Genomic DNA, 14085 nt, shown 5'->3' on the forward strand with positions numbered 1-14085 from the left:
TAGCGCTTTTCTAGTCTGAATGACTACTCAAAGCGCTTTAACATTGTACAGGAACCATTCACCATTCACACACATTCATACACTGTGGCCGAGGCTGCCATACAAGGTGCCACCTGCTCATCAGATAATCATTCACACACATTTACACTCCAATGCGCAGCATCGGGGGCAACTCGGGGTTCAGTGTCTTGCCCAGGGACACTTCGACATGGGCCAAGGATCGAACCACCAACCTTCCGATTGGCAGGCAACCACTCTACCACAGCCGCCCCAATGGCAAGTTATCAAATTAAACTTTATTTTTTGGACCCAGGGCCTCATTCCCTCTTTGTGTGGGGACAGCGCATCTGACGAGCAGCAGCAGCCCATAAAGCGACGGAGGATGCTGGGACCAGGAGAACAACAGAGGTTGGTTACAGAGGTAAGTTGTGATGTAATTGTCAGTGTTTCCCCTAGAACTCCTTTTTCAGGCCTGGTAGTATGTAGCCAAAACCAAAAACCCTGAACAATCAGCACCTTAGTAATCATATACTTGACTTGGACATAGGCATGTGTTCAGTCAGGATCACTTGCAACAAAATAGCTTTATTGCAAATTAAACCTGATGATGTATCTTTTACAGGTATGTGATACCATCCTGATTCATGCCAAGGAGAGGTTCTCCTTCACCCAGCACCTCATCAGCAACTGTAGAGGTGTACCCCATGTTGAACAAGGCCAAGCTCAAAACTGAACTGTCCCTCATCTATGAGAACAGTGAGTTCAAGGCTTGTAGTGGTGCAGTGCCCCTGTACCAGTTATTTATGGAGAACAACCTTCAGAGCACTTTCACAGAGACTGTCAGCCTCCTCAAGATCCTCATCACCACACCCATGACAACAGCTGAGTCAGAAAGGTGCTTCTCTACACTGAAGAGGATCAAGACCTTCCTGAGAAACAGCATGACACAGGATCGCCTGAATGCTCTGGCTATGCTCTCCATGGAAAAGAAACTTGTCAGGGACATTCCTGACTTTAATAAAAGGGTCACTGAGAGGTTTGCCACTCAGAAGGACAGATGGGCAAAATTCTTGTAGAAATAAGATGACACACACACACACACACATACATACACACAGCAGCACTAACCACGTTTCTTTGTATATAGTTAACCTTAGCATAAAAAATCATCCAGTTATATATGGTACTCTAGAAAGTCTTAATAGTGTGTTTGCTAATATATATATATATTACTGTATATTGGCAGTACGGTGGCTCAGTGGTTAGCACTTCTGCCTCACAGCAAGAAGGTTCTGGGATTGAACCCAGGTCGTCCCAGGCCTTTCTGTGTGGATTTTGCATGTTCTCCCTGTGCTTGCGTGGGTTTCTTCCGGGTGCTCCGGTTTCTTCCCACCATAAGACATGCATGCAAGGCAACTAGGACTACAGTTGAAAATTAGCCAATTGGCTAACACTGGTGCATTTACAGAAATGTTCATTAATGTGCATTGTCTTAATCAAAGGAATAAATAAAATATGTTGTTTTGTATCAATTAATTGTTGCAGTTCTGGAGCACATTAACAATTAGTTACATTTAGTTTGATCATAAAATACTGTATGCTGTTCTTCCAATCAAAGGTTTGAGTTCAGCTACTTGATATCCATTTCTATACTATACATCCTTTATACAGTGTAAGATTTTCTATAAACTTTATAATAATTTCATGTTATTGTCAGGGTTCAAAATGAACTTTTTCGTCCACCAGCCAAATGACTAGTGAATGTTCAAATTTGACCAGCCACTTTAATAGATTACCATTGTTTTTTTGGCTGGTGAGTGAAGCAAATCTACCAGCCACATGCATATTTTACCAGCATTTGGCTGGTAAATGGTGCTAATTTTGAACCCTTGTTATTGTCCACTTTCCACTCTGTTCTGACAACATGCCTGTTGCGTTGCCTATTTACTACCAATGGCACCATTTCATGCGCTCAACAGTGCAGCGTCCGCCTAACCCGGCCCACCTGCTTCTCTTCGTAGTCATCAGATTTATTTATCATATAATCAATAGTATAGCGAGAGTAGAGGGATGCAGGCCAGTACAGCCCGATCCGGCAGGGGAGAGTTCAAGCCCGATCCGGCACCTCTCTCTAAGCTAACCTGCCTCTCTTTGTTATGCTATTATAATTCTAGACTACCGGGGAAGTTCCTTCCTTCCTGTGACACACTGAGCTGCTCTCTCATCAATGTTTTCATTTGTTTCCTTTTGTATGCATCCTGTCCCAGAACTGCTTGTTACTAACCTAGCTCTGGGGAGTTTACTCCCCGGAGTCCTTATGTTTCTTCTTCACAGAGCTATGCTCTGCGATTCCCTGCAATGCCCGACCGCGTCCTGCTGCGTCCGCTGCATCCATGCTCTGCAGTGCCACGTTACATCGCGCAACACCCTGCTGTGATGTTTATACGCACAGAGTAGTCAGGATCCGGAATAGGAGACTGCACTACTCAGTATGACACGATGTGCCCTGCTATGACATGAACTACAATGACTACCTTCAAAGTCACTGTTCCATTATCTTTAATGTGACTATTATTGCCACTGTTCATCACACCCCCAACCGGCCCCGTCAGACACCGCCTATCAAGAGCCTGGGTCTGCCGAGGTTTCTTCCTAAAAGGGAGTTTCTCCTCGCCACTGTCGCAACAGCCACTGCTAATGCTTGCTCTTGAGGGAATTACTGTAATTGTTGGGGCTTTGGAAATTATAGAGTGTGGTCTAGACCTACTCTATCTGTAAAGTGTCTCGAGATAACTCTGTTATGATTTGATACTATAAATAAATTGAATTGAATTGACCCTCCCCCACAAGGGGCACTGGTGTAACAGTCAACATCCTTTCCAAAAGATGTCACTTATGTGTAGAAATAGTCAACTGTTTACAAATTCAGTTTAAATGCAAATGAAAGGCTTGTGTTTGTGCAACATGATGTTTATGTTTTTGTGTAAAAATGCCTCAACTTTTTAATATTGGCATTAAATAATTACTGACTATTTCACAGAGCACTGCTGTCTTGCAGTTTGTGTTAAATTGTATCGCGATGGTTACAAAAAACAAAAACGTATGGCACAGCCCCACCGAGAATATTTTTCACCAGCCGCCATCATGTGACAGGTATGGAACTGTTAGCAAGTCCTCTTTGGAGATTCAACACATCTATCTGAAATTGGGTCAGCAGAATCTCAAGACCTTCGCGGTGTCAAATTGGGAAGCTTCTGTGTTACCGTACAACGAAGTGCCATGTCGGGCAATTTCCACATTTCACCATAACAAAAGAAGCGGTTGACTTTACGTTGTCCAATCTGCCCCAAATTGCTGAAGACATCTACACGCCTATATTAAGTCATAGTCATAGCACTACCTACACAAATGTATTCGTATTTGACACAGATCATTAGGTTTACATAAAATTTACATAGTGGGGTCTACACATGGTATACAGCAATATCACGGTTCATGAGTGTATGTTATCTATTGCCACATTGTGGCCACAGGAAGTGGAACAAAATGTACAATACGTCTTTTTCAGTGGCACACACTCCATGCAAAATGTCTAACTCATGCGCACAGTGTTTGATTATCCTACAAATGCACAGCCACGTTACCAGTGCTTCATCAGTATCCCCAATGTGAATGTGCGAGGGCCCATTCACCACTGCTTGCTGCTTTAATTAAAACTGTAATTTCAATAAAATGTTTTCTTTTCTTTCACACTATGTGTATATATGGCTGCTGTGAGCATTCTGCCATCTGAAGATCAGTTTCTGTGCTCCATCTGTCTGAATGTGTTCACTGATCCTGTCACCATACCATGTGGACACAACTTCTGCAAAAACTGCATCACTGAACACTGGAATACCAATGACCAGTACTTGTGTCCGATGTGTAAAAAGGCTTTCAACACAAGACCTGAGCTGCACGTCAACACTTTCATCTGTGAGATGGTTGCTCAGTTCAGACAGTCAGCTCAACAGAAAGCCAGCAGCAGCAGCTCAGAGCAACAAGTGTCCAAACCAGGAGAAGTTCCCTGTGACGTCTGAACTGGAACCAAACTGAAGGCTCTGAAGTCCTGTCTGGTGTGTCTGGCCTCCTACTGTGAGACTCACCTGGTGCCTCATCTAACCATATCAAGCCTCAAAACACATCAGCTGATTGATCCTGTGGAGAACCTGGAAGGCAGGATTTGTACGAAGCACAAGAAACCTATGGAGCTGTTCTGTAAGACTGACTGGACATGTGTCTGCATGCTCTTCTCTGTTTTAGAGCACAAGATGCATGATGTTGTTCCTCTGAAAGAAGGATATGAAGGAAAGAAGGCCAAGCTGGGGAAGACAGGGGCTCAAATTCAGAAGATGATCCAGAAGAGACAACTTAATATTCAGGAGATCAAACACTCAGTCGACCTCAGTGAGGAAGATGCAGACAGAGAGATAGCAGAAGGTGTTCAGGTCTTCACTTCTCTGAAGGAGTCTGTTGAGAGAGGCCTGAATGAGCTCATCAACACGATCAAAGAGAAGCAGAAAACAACAGAAAAACAGGCCGAAGCTTTCATCAAAGAGCTGGAACAGGAAATCTCTGAGCTGATGAAGAGAAGCACTGAGGTGGGGCAGGTGTTACGCTCTGAAGACCACCTCCATCTTCTCCAGAGTGTCCGGTCCCTAAACATCCAACAACCTCCACCCACCAAGGACTGGACAGAGGTCAGCATCCGTCCATCATCATATAAGGGGACTGTGGTGAAAGCTGTGGTTCAGCTGGAGGAGACACTCAGTAAACAGATGAAGAAGTGGCTCGCTGAGTCTGAGCTGAAGAGAGTCCAGCAGTATGCAGTGGATGTGACTCTTGATCCTGATACAGCACATCCTAAACTCATCCTGTCTGATGATGAGAAACAAGTGAATCATGGTGATGTGAAGAAGAAATTTCAAAATAGCCAAAAGAGATTTTCTTATCGTACTTGTGTTTTAGGAAAGCAGAGTTTCTCTTCAGGCAGATTTTACTTTGAAGTTCAAGTTAAAGAAAAAACTAAATGGACTTTAGGAGTTGCCAGAGAGTCGATCGACAGGAAGGTAGACTTCACAATGTGACATGAGGATGGTTACTGGACAATATGGTTGAGAAATGGAAATGAGTACAAAGCTTCTGCTGTCCATTCAGTCCTCTCCCTTTTCAGTCCCGTTGAGGACCTTGGTGTCCCTGTCTCTCTGAAGTCTCCTCCTCAGAAGGTGGGGGTGTTTGTGGATTATGAGGAGGGTCTGGTCTCCTTTTATGACGTAGATGCTGCAGTCCTTATCTACTCCTTTAGTGGCTGCTCCTTCACTGAGAAACTCTTCCCATTTTTCCATACTGGTAATAATGATGGTGGTGAAAACTCTGCCCCTCTGATCATCTCTCCTGTCAGAGTAAACTAATCACTGATCTCATTTCAGGTTTTGATTTGTTTTTAATCAAGGGAACAAATGTACATATTCATATCTTTTAAATCTAATTTTCTACAGAATCTGTTTCCTGTGGTGACTGATTTACACTTCATTCCATTTATTATGGTTAAATGTGCAGTAATTGTTTGCAAATTAAATCAAACTTCATCTTGACATATTTGGTGTCTTTCGAAACGGATTGCTTCTGGAAGTAATAATAAATGTCTGTGGGTTTAACAGAGGTTCAAATAAATATCGTACACATAACGTGTGTCATGATGCATCAAATTAATGTTTTGATTATGTAATTTTATTTAATTTATTTATATTTAATGTTCAGCCACAGAAAACATATTACTGAATATTTCATTGTATCATGAAGCTTCATTTAAGAGTAAGGCCTATTACATCCCATAGTGTCTACAGAACACAATATGTGTCGTTATACCGGGTATAAAAAGTTAATGGATGTTTCTATCTTGTGTGAAAAGTTTTTTAATAATTACTGGTCACTTTGGCCATTTTTTATTTGTTTCATGAATTCGATAAGATGGTTTATGAGTCAAAGAAATCTGTAAATATGTGATTGTAGAATCAAAAACTGTAAAATAAAGCAGTTGTTGAACACAAGGTCTGGGTAAGCAATGACTTGATCACCAAACACTGAACAGAAAAGCCAGGTTTTTTTTTTATTTCAAAAACATTTATAATGTCGAGAGTTCGGACTGGAACAAACAGACGAAATTTGGTCCGACCAAAAGAGGTATTTAGTTGAAAAAACTCTGACACAGAGAGAGAGTATTAGAGGATGGGGAAGCCCGTCTACAAACCAATCAGTTACAAGCATCAGGAGACGTAGCTTATGTATGGGATAATTTTGTCACGTATAGTTCTTTAGTGCGCTCGCATAACTGCAGTGTGAAACCAAAACTTACCAGAAGAAAATGTCTTGAAAAACAATTGTTACAAGTAAGAATGTTATTGTGGATATCTTTAATTACCATTCTGACTAGTTAGAATATCATTTTGACTAGGAGAAATGCTATTATAAATATCTAAAATGTAATTACAGATAGGAGCGTGGTTTGATTAAATGTTAAAATGGCCTGCCACAGCACCTAAGACATTTCTCTTGTTTTCATCTATAGTTGTTCTGCAGAGCTTCTTCTTGTGGGTAACGTCTGACAATAACAATAACTTTAGTTTTCTATGTTGTAAGTTGACATTATTGTTTAAAACCACATTTCAATACTGACAACAAATGTTGTATAATCTCTCTGAAAGAGTCAAACAACAATAATTGATGAGTGCAGGATATTAATTTACACTCTGAACATTTCTTGAGAGCTGACAGCCTTCTAGACTCCCTGCTAGTGTAGACCACTACCTGGTGTTGTGACACAGAACGACCACTAGATGGATCACAGCACAAAGGAATGATGAGACAAAGGTACTGTACTGTTGCCACGCTGAGCACCAAACACTCCTGATACATGAGAGTGAACACACTGTCGGTCTAGTACAGAATAATCACTCATAATGGATGAGGACACAGCCAACAACCTCACATATGTTTTCCTTCAGGAGGAGACACCATCTCCTCCATCTTCACCAGTTTATAAAGAGAAAATCTACTTGTTTCAAGATTCTCGTCTTGTTTTAACACAGAAGTTTATTTCTGAAAAATCACTGAAACAAAGAAATCTGGTGAACTGGTAGAAGTAGAATTAACTCACATGTTGTGTTCCTCTTTTGAGAAATAAACTCAGTTGCCAGTTTATTAGGTACACCTGCTAAAACTAATGACATCTAATACAACATACTACAGTAAATCAAATATCAGTAAGGGTAGACTAAATAACAGAAATATATCAGAACTATAGTAACTTATCTAAAACATTCTTATTTTACACATATCACTTCTATTACAATATGAAATACTATATTTCTGCTACAGAGGCAGATGTTTAAAAAAACCTTTGTTTCAATCTCCTTTCATGTAAACTGTGTGGATGAATGGATGAATCCAGCAAAACACCTTACATACAACATGAGAGCAAACAGGAATTAACTCTCTTTATCTTTGATATTTTTAACTCCCCAATCTTAACACATTCAATGTGTGAAAAGACCTATAGTTATAAGTATATATTTTATTTCTTGATATTCTGATTGTCTTGTTGATGATACATATTATTTTTGTTGCACGATTTGATGCAACATTGCAGATGCGTGTGACGTCTCTCTCTTTGTGTCAAATAAACTATAAACTAAACTCTTCTGGTTAAAATAAAGCTGAGGCACATTAATGTTTCAACACACATAATAAATCATTAGTTATAGCATGACCATTGCTCCATATCAACCAGACAACACCCTGGTATTTCCCAATAAGAGTGCACATGAGAGGGAGGAAACAAACCACAGAGCTGCAGTAAGAGGTGGAGCAACACTGGAAGGAGGAGAGTTTCAACGTCACACTCCAGAAATGAAAGTTAAGTTTGTCAGAGTGTCAGCCACGCTGCAGTAGAGACAAGACTCTGTTTCTCTCTGAAAGAAAACTCAAACTGACTTCATCAGGTCTTTCTCAACAACACAGCAGAGTCTCTGCCAAACACTGGTGAGTACAGCTGATCATATTTACACTTTCAACAACCAGGATTAACACTAAACTTCAGCTCTACTCACAAAGGAAGTTTCACTCTTTTAATTACTTGTGAAATTTGTAATAATATAACTAGACTAACAGTCTCTCTGTGTCAGTTCTCAGGACTTTAGGAACTGGTTACTGATCGCCTCCTACACACTACTTTCTCTATTTCCTCTGGCTGTTTCACAACAAAAGCTTTCCACCAGAGAACCAGTGGGAGGCTTTTAATGTGAAGCAGCTGGAGGAAATGTACAGTAAGCAGAGCTTTGTTAGCAGTGCTGTTCTTTAATAAAAAGTGGTCTACACAACAGGATGTGTACGTATCGATGATGAAATGAAATGAACACCACAGTCAGCTGACACTTTAACACCCCATGTTTTGTTTTTATATGTCCGTGTGAATGTCTCTTTGTGACTGGAGCCTTGTCAAAGACAATTTTCTGTAACCCTTGTGTAACAGACAATAAAGTATTATCTTATCTTATTCTGTGCTGTTTTATCAGAGTAGCGCTTCAGCTTGCCGCCGCACTTTAATGAGCTTGTTTGTGCACAGCTTGGTGCAAGTTAAAACACTTTTGTCAGGGCTGGCCGAGTGCTGAAGCAGAAACAGGATTCTGGACCCAAAGCTTACGACACGATAGGGCAGATGTAGGTGTAGAATTCATTATAACAGAAAACAATCCAGGCTTACGTGAGTCTTTAAGAATCCAAACAAGGTAAAAATTCCAAAAGTAGTAACTGGACTCCACTATGGCATCAAAAGTTCCAAACCAAAGGGGTAAATAGAAAACAGGAACAAGCAGTTAAACTCGACCCTGGACCTTCTGCGTCCAGGCATACACCTCTGTATATATGCGCTTGCTCTACCAACTGAGTTAACCGGCCACTTAAACGCTGCCTTTGTCAAGGTTGAAAGCAAGTAATGTTTGGACAGCAGCCTCTGTGTTGTTGTATTATTATCCTCATAAGTAAACAACACAACATGATTGGTTATGATTCTTATATTCGCAGTGTAAAGCTCAGAAAAACTGACCTTGTTACATGAAAACTATTCGACTAACTAATGTTTGAGTTGCATTAAAGTACTCATGACGAACACAACAGTTCTAAAAAAATACTGATGTGCGAATTAATAGCACGAAAAAAATGTTCCCAGTGTGTAAAGGTCTTAACTCATGTGCACAGTGTTCGATAAACCCAGAAATGTACAGCGACAATGACCAGCAGCCCATCAGGACCCAAGACATGCAGAAGTGTGAGAGGGCCTGTTCATCACTGCTTGCAGCTTAAAGGAGAACTCCAGGCAATTTTTATGTTAGTCTTGATTGCTATAAATATGTGAGTACTGTCGATAGCAAAAAAAGCCCATAGCTACCAGTTAGCTAAAACAGCAGTTGTCGGGACATATTCTAAAGAGTGCCTTTGTGCCTCTTAACAGACACATAATGCAATTAAAATGTCTGTGCAACATGAACAGGGCTCTTACATGACATCAAGATGCGTTTTCAACTCAGACATCCTGCCGCTAGCTCGCCCTGTTAGCTGCTAACTGCCATCCGGCAGTATGTTCAGCCAGGCTTCTGCGATAATCATCACGCAGCAGTTCCATGTGTATTTGTAGCTCATCTATTGTGTGTGACATCAATCTGGCGTTGGTGAGTTGGAGTCTTGGCAGTGGCGATCTATATTGTAGTAGCCTTAGCCGGGCTAGCAGGCCCGACCGGCGTCCTTGCTTCTGCTTCCTCCCCACCTTCCTCGCCCGACGCAGCCGGCAACAATCCAACGAGCGCCCGCTTGTGTGGTGGATGTCCTCCAGAGGACAGGTCATGCCTTCGCTGCAATTTCTTTTTAGTTAGTTTCCCCCTCAAACAAAGGTAATTGAGCACTGTAGTGGTTATGACCATATCAGTGACTATGTAACTACATGGAAACGGGATAAGTTATGTTTGTGGCTTGCACAGTGATAGCGTTATTGAAGGCTAGCTGTAGCTCGCGCTTGGAGCAGCTGCTTCATCTGCATGTTGCCCCTCTGTCTGTCTGGTTCTTTACAATTCTTGTGAGGCTAGTTCTTCGTCTGTATACTCGGGTTCAAATTAATAAGGACGACCATCAAACTCAAAAGGCTCTTCCGTATTCTCCATAGTTACATTACTCCAAGCTTCTTCCCTTGTGAACACCGCTCTTCACTCTTCACACTAAGCTCTGATCTGCACACTAGGCTACTGTTTAACTTTTCCTGCTACAACTGAATTCCCACAGGACAACGCGAGGCTACAGCTAGCCTTCAGTAACTCTATTACTGTGCAAGCCACAGACATCAATTATCCCATTTCTATGTAGTTACATAGTCACTGATATGTTCATAACCACTAAAGTGCTCAATTACCTATTTTTGACTGGGAAATGAACTACAATTTTTTGCCGGGAAGGCATCATCTGTCCTCTGGAGGACATAGCCAGAACACCGGGCGCTCTGTTGATCGTTATCAGCAGCGGGAGGCGAGGAAGGCAGGGACATGAGAGAAAGTAAAAGCAAGGATGCCGGTTTGGCTTGCTAGCCCGGCTAAGGGAACTACCACACAGATCGCCACTGCCAAGTCTCCTACTCACCAACGCCAGATCGATCGCACACAAAAAGCATACATACACTATGCTACAAGTACACACAGAACTGCTGCATGATGATTATCATCGAAGTCTGGCTAAACAACACACTCATCCCTGGCGGCAGTTAGCAGGGCGAGCTAGCTACCGGCAGAAGACAGAGTAGGCGAATTTAAAAAATGTCTGAGTCTTGTGGTCACGTAAGGGTCCTGTCCATGTTGCACAGACATTTTAATTGCATTTTGTGTCTGTTAAAAGGCACAAGGGCTAGCCATTTTAGCTAAGTGAGAGCTCTACATGTAGCTGCAGCAACTCTGTGTTGCTTGCACCGATTTGGCTCATTTGTTTTTCTATTCGAGAGTACTCGAATATTTATTATATCAAGATTAACGCAAAAATTGGATGGAATTCTCCTTTAAATTAAAACTGTATTTTGAATATAATGATTTTCTTTTCTTTCATACTATGTGTAGATATGGCTGCTGCAAATTATCTGTCATCTGAAGATCAGTTTCTGTGCTCCATCTGTCTGGATGTGTTCACTGATCCTGTCGCCATACCATGTGGTCACAACTTCTGCAAGAGCTGCATCACTGATCACTGGAATATTAGTGACTGGTGCCAGTGTCCCTTATGTAAAGAGGCCTTTACCAGAAGACCTGATTTGAGGGTCAACACTTTCATCTCTGAGATGGTTGCTCAGTTCAGACGGTCAGTTCAACAGAAAGCCAGCAGAAGCAGCTCAGAGCAACAAGTGTCCAAACCAGGAGAAGTTCCCTGTGACGTCTGCACTGGAACCAAACTGAAGGCCCTGAAGTCCTGCCTGGTGTGTCTGGTCTCCTACTGTGAGACTCACCTGGAACCTCATCGGACAATGTCAGGCCTGAAAAGACATCAGCTGATCGATCCTGTGGAGAACCTGGAAGGCAGGATGTGTACGAAGCACGATAAACCTCTGGAGCTGTTCTGTAAGACCGACCAGACATGTGTCTGCATGCTCTGCACTGTTTTAGACCACAAGACACATGATGTTGTTCCTCTGACAGAAGAATATGAAAGAAAGAAGGCAGAGCTGGGGAAGACAGAGGCTGAAATTCAGCAGATGATCCGGAAGAGACGACGGAAGATTCAGGAGGTCAAACACTCAGTCGACCTCAGTAAGGAAGATGCAGACAGAGAGATAGCAGAAGGTGTTCAGGTCTTCACTTCTCTGAAGGAGTCTGTTGAGAGAGGCCTGAATGAGCTCATCGACACGATCAAAGAGAAGCAGAAAACAACAGAGAAACAGGCCGAAGCTTTCATCAAAGAGCTGGAACAGGAAATCTCTGAGCTGATGAAGAGAAGCACTGAGATGGAGCAGGTGTTAAGCTCTGAAGACCACCTCCATCTTCTCCAGAGTGTCCAGTCCCTAAAGATCCAACGACCTCCACCCACCAAGGACTGGACAGAGGTCAGCGTCCGTCCATCATCATATGAGGGGACTGTGGTGAAAGCTGTGGCTCAGCTGGAGGAGACACTCGTTAAACAGATGAAGAAGCAGCTACCTGAGTTTGAGCTGAAGAGGGTCCAGCAGTATGCAGTTGATGTGACTCTTGATCCTGATACAGCACATCCTGAACTCATCCTGTCTGATGATGGGAGACAAGTGAATCATTGTGATGTATGGAAGACAATTCCAAACAGCAAAAAGAGATTTTCTTATCGTACTAGTGTTTTAGGAAAGCAGAGTTTCTCTTCAGGCAGATTGTACTTTGAGGTCCAAGTTAAAGAAAAAACTAAATGGACTTTAGGAGTGGCCAGAGAGTCAATCAACAGAAAGGGAGACATCACACTGAGCACTGAGGATGGTTATTGGACGATATGGTTGAGAAAAGGAAATGAGTACAAAGCTTGTGCTGTCCCGCCAGTCCTTCTCTCTCTGAAGTGTCGGCCTCAGAAGGTGGGGGTGTTTGTGGATTATGAGGAGGGTCTGGTCTCCTTTTATGACGTAGATGCTGCAGCTCTTATCTACTCCTTTACTGGCTGCTCCTTCACTGAGAAACTCTTCCCATTCTTCCATACTGGTAATAATGAAGGTGGTACAAACTCTGCCCCTCTGATCATCTCTCCTGTCAGAATAAACTAATCACTGATCTCATTTCAGGTATTGATTTATTTTCAATCAAGGGACCAAATGTACATATTCTTATATTTTACATCTTATTTTCTACAGAATCTGTTTCCTGTGGTGACTGATTTAGACTTTATTCCATGTATTATCATATGGTTAAATGTGCAGCAATTCTTTGCAAACTGAATCAAACTTCATCTTGACATATTTGGTGTCTTTATAAACTGATTTCTTCTGGAAGTTATAATAAATGTCTGTGGGTTTAACAGAGGTTTAAATAGATATCGTTCACATAACGTGTGTCCTGATGCATCAAATTAATGTGTTGATTATGTAATCAGATACACATTTATTTGTATTTGATGTGCAACCACAGAAAACATATTGTTGAATATTTCATTGTGTCATGAAGCTTCATTTAAGAGTGAGGCCTATTACATCCCATAGTGTCTAAAGAACACAGTATGTTTCATTATACCGGGTATGAAAAGTTAGGTAATGGATGTTTCTATCTTGTCTCAAAAGTGTTTTGGATAATTACTGGTCACTTTGGTATTTTTTTTTCTTTCATGAATTCTGTAAGATGGTTTATGAGTCAAAGAAATCTGTAAAATATGTGATTGTAGAATAAAAACTATAAAATAAAGTAGTTGTTGAACACAAGGCCTGAGTAAGCAGTGACTTGAGCACCGAACACTGAACAGAAAAGCTGGTTTACACACAAGGTGTATTTCAGTCGAGGATGATCTTTTTTTATTTTTTTGCATTTAGAAAACATTCATAATATCAAGAATAAAGTTGAACTTTCAGTATTAGTGCCAGGCATAAGAAAAATAATATATATTCATTGAAAAAATTGCAATAAAGAACAATCAGTGACTAGGATGAAGTCGGAATGATAAAAAAAAATGCAAAATTGAAAATAGGTCGAAATATCAGGAGCAATGTTTGCATAAGAAAAGAATAAATCAGAGATAGAAGTTTTTTTTTCATTTTGATAATTAGCCTTTCGCCAAGCCCCGCCCCCCTTAGTTACTGTTGCTACGTCCGACAAACAAATGGTCAAACACGACCAGCGCGACAGATTGCCATGACGGGATGAGGTATACCCGTACGTGTCAGTGACCTTTTTGGGAGCAATACCTCCGCGATATCCTCCAGATCGAAGCAAAAGGGGTTACAGTATGCAGTGGAGGGATATATTCAAATGTTCGACTTTGTGGTAAACTGACGAAAAATAAAGTTGGGGAGCTCAAAGACCC

General features: G+C 41.5%; 1 protein-coding gene across 1 annotated transcript; it reads left to right on the plus strand.

Moving 5' to 3' along the window:
* The first annotated feature begins 7915 nt into the window (after nucleotides 1–7915).
* LOC120566495 (E3 ubiquitin-protein ligase TRIM39-like) lies at nucleotides 7916–13486 on the plus strand. Its single transcript, XM_039813014.1, has 2 exons — nucleotides 7916–8079; nucleotides 11187–13486. Exon 2 carries the CDS (start codon nucleotides 11189–11191, stop codon nucleotides 12836–12838), a length of 1650 nt encoding a protein of 549 aa, XP_039668948.1. The 5' UTR covers nucleotides 7916–8079; nucleotides 11187–11188; the 3' UTR covers nucleotides 12839–13486.
* Nucleotides 13487–14085: the final 599 nt, after the last annotated feature.

This window comes from Perca fluviatilis, chromosome 1 (genome assembly GCF_010015445.1).
Source record: "Perca fluviatilis chromosome 1, GENO_Pfluv_1.0, whole genome shotgun sequence".
Taxonomy (NCBI): domain Eukaryota; kingdom Metazoa; phylum Chordata; class Actinopteri; order Perciformes; family Percidae; genus Perca; species Perca fluviatilis.

Coding starts and splice junctions, on each gene's coding strand:
- LOC120566495 (XM_039813014.1), top strand. CDS start 11,189: ATGGCTGCTGCAAATTATCTGTCATCTGAAGATCAGTTTCTGTGCTCC.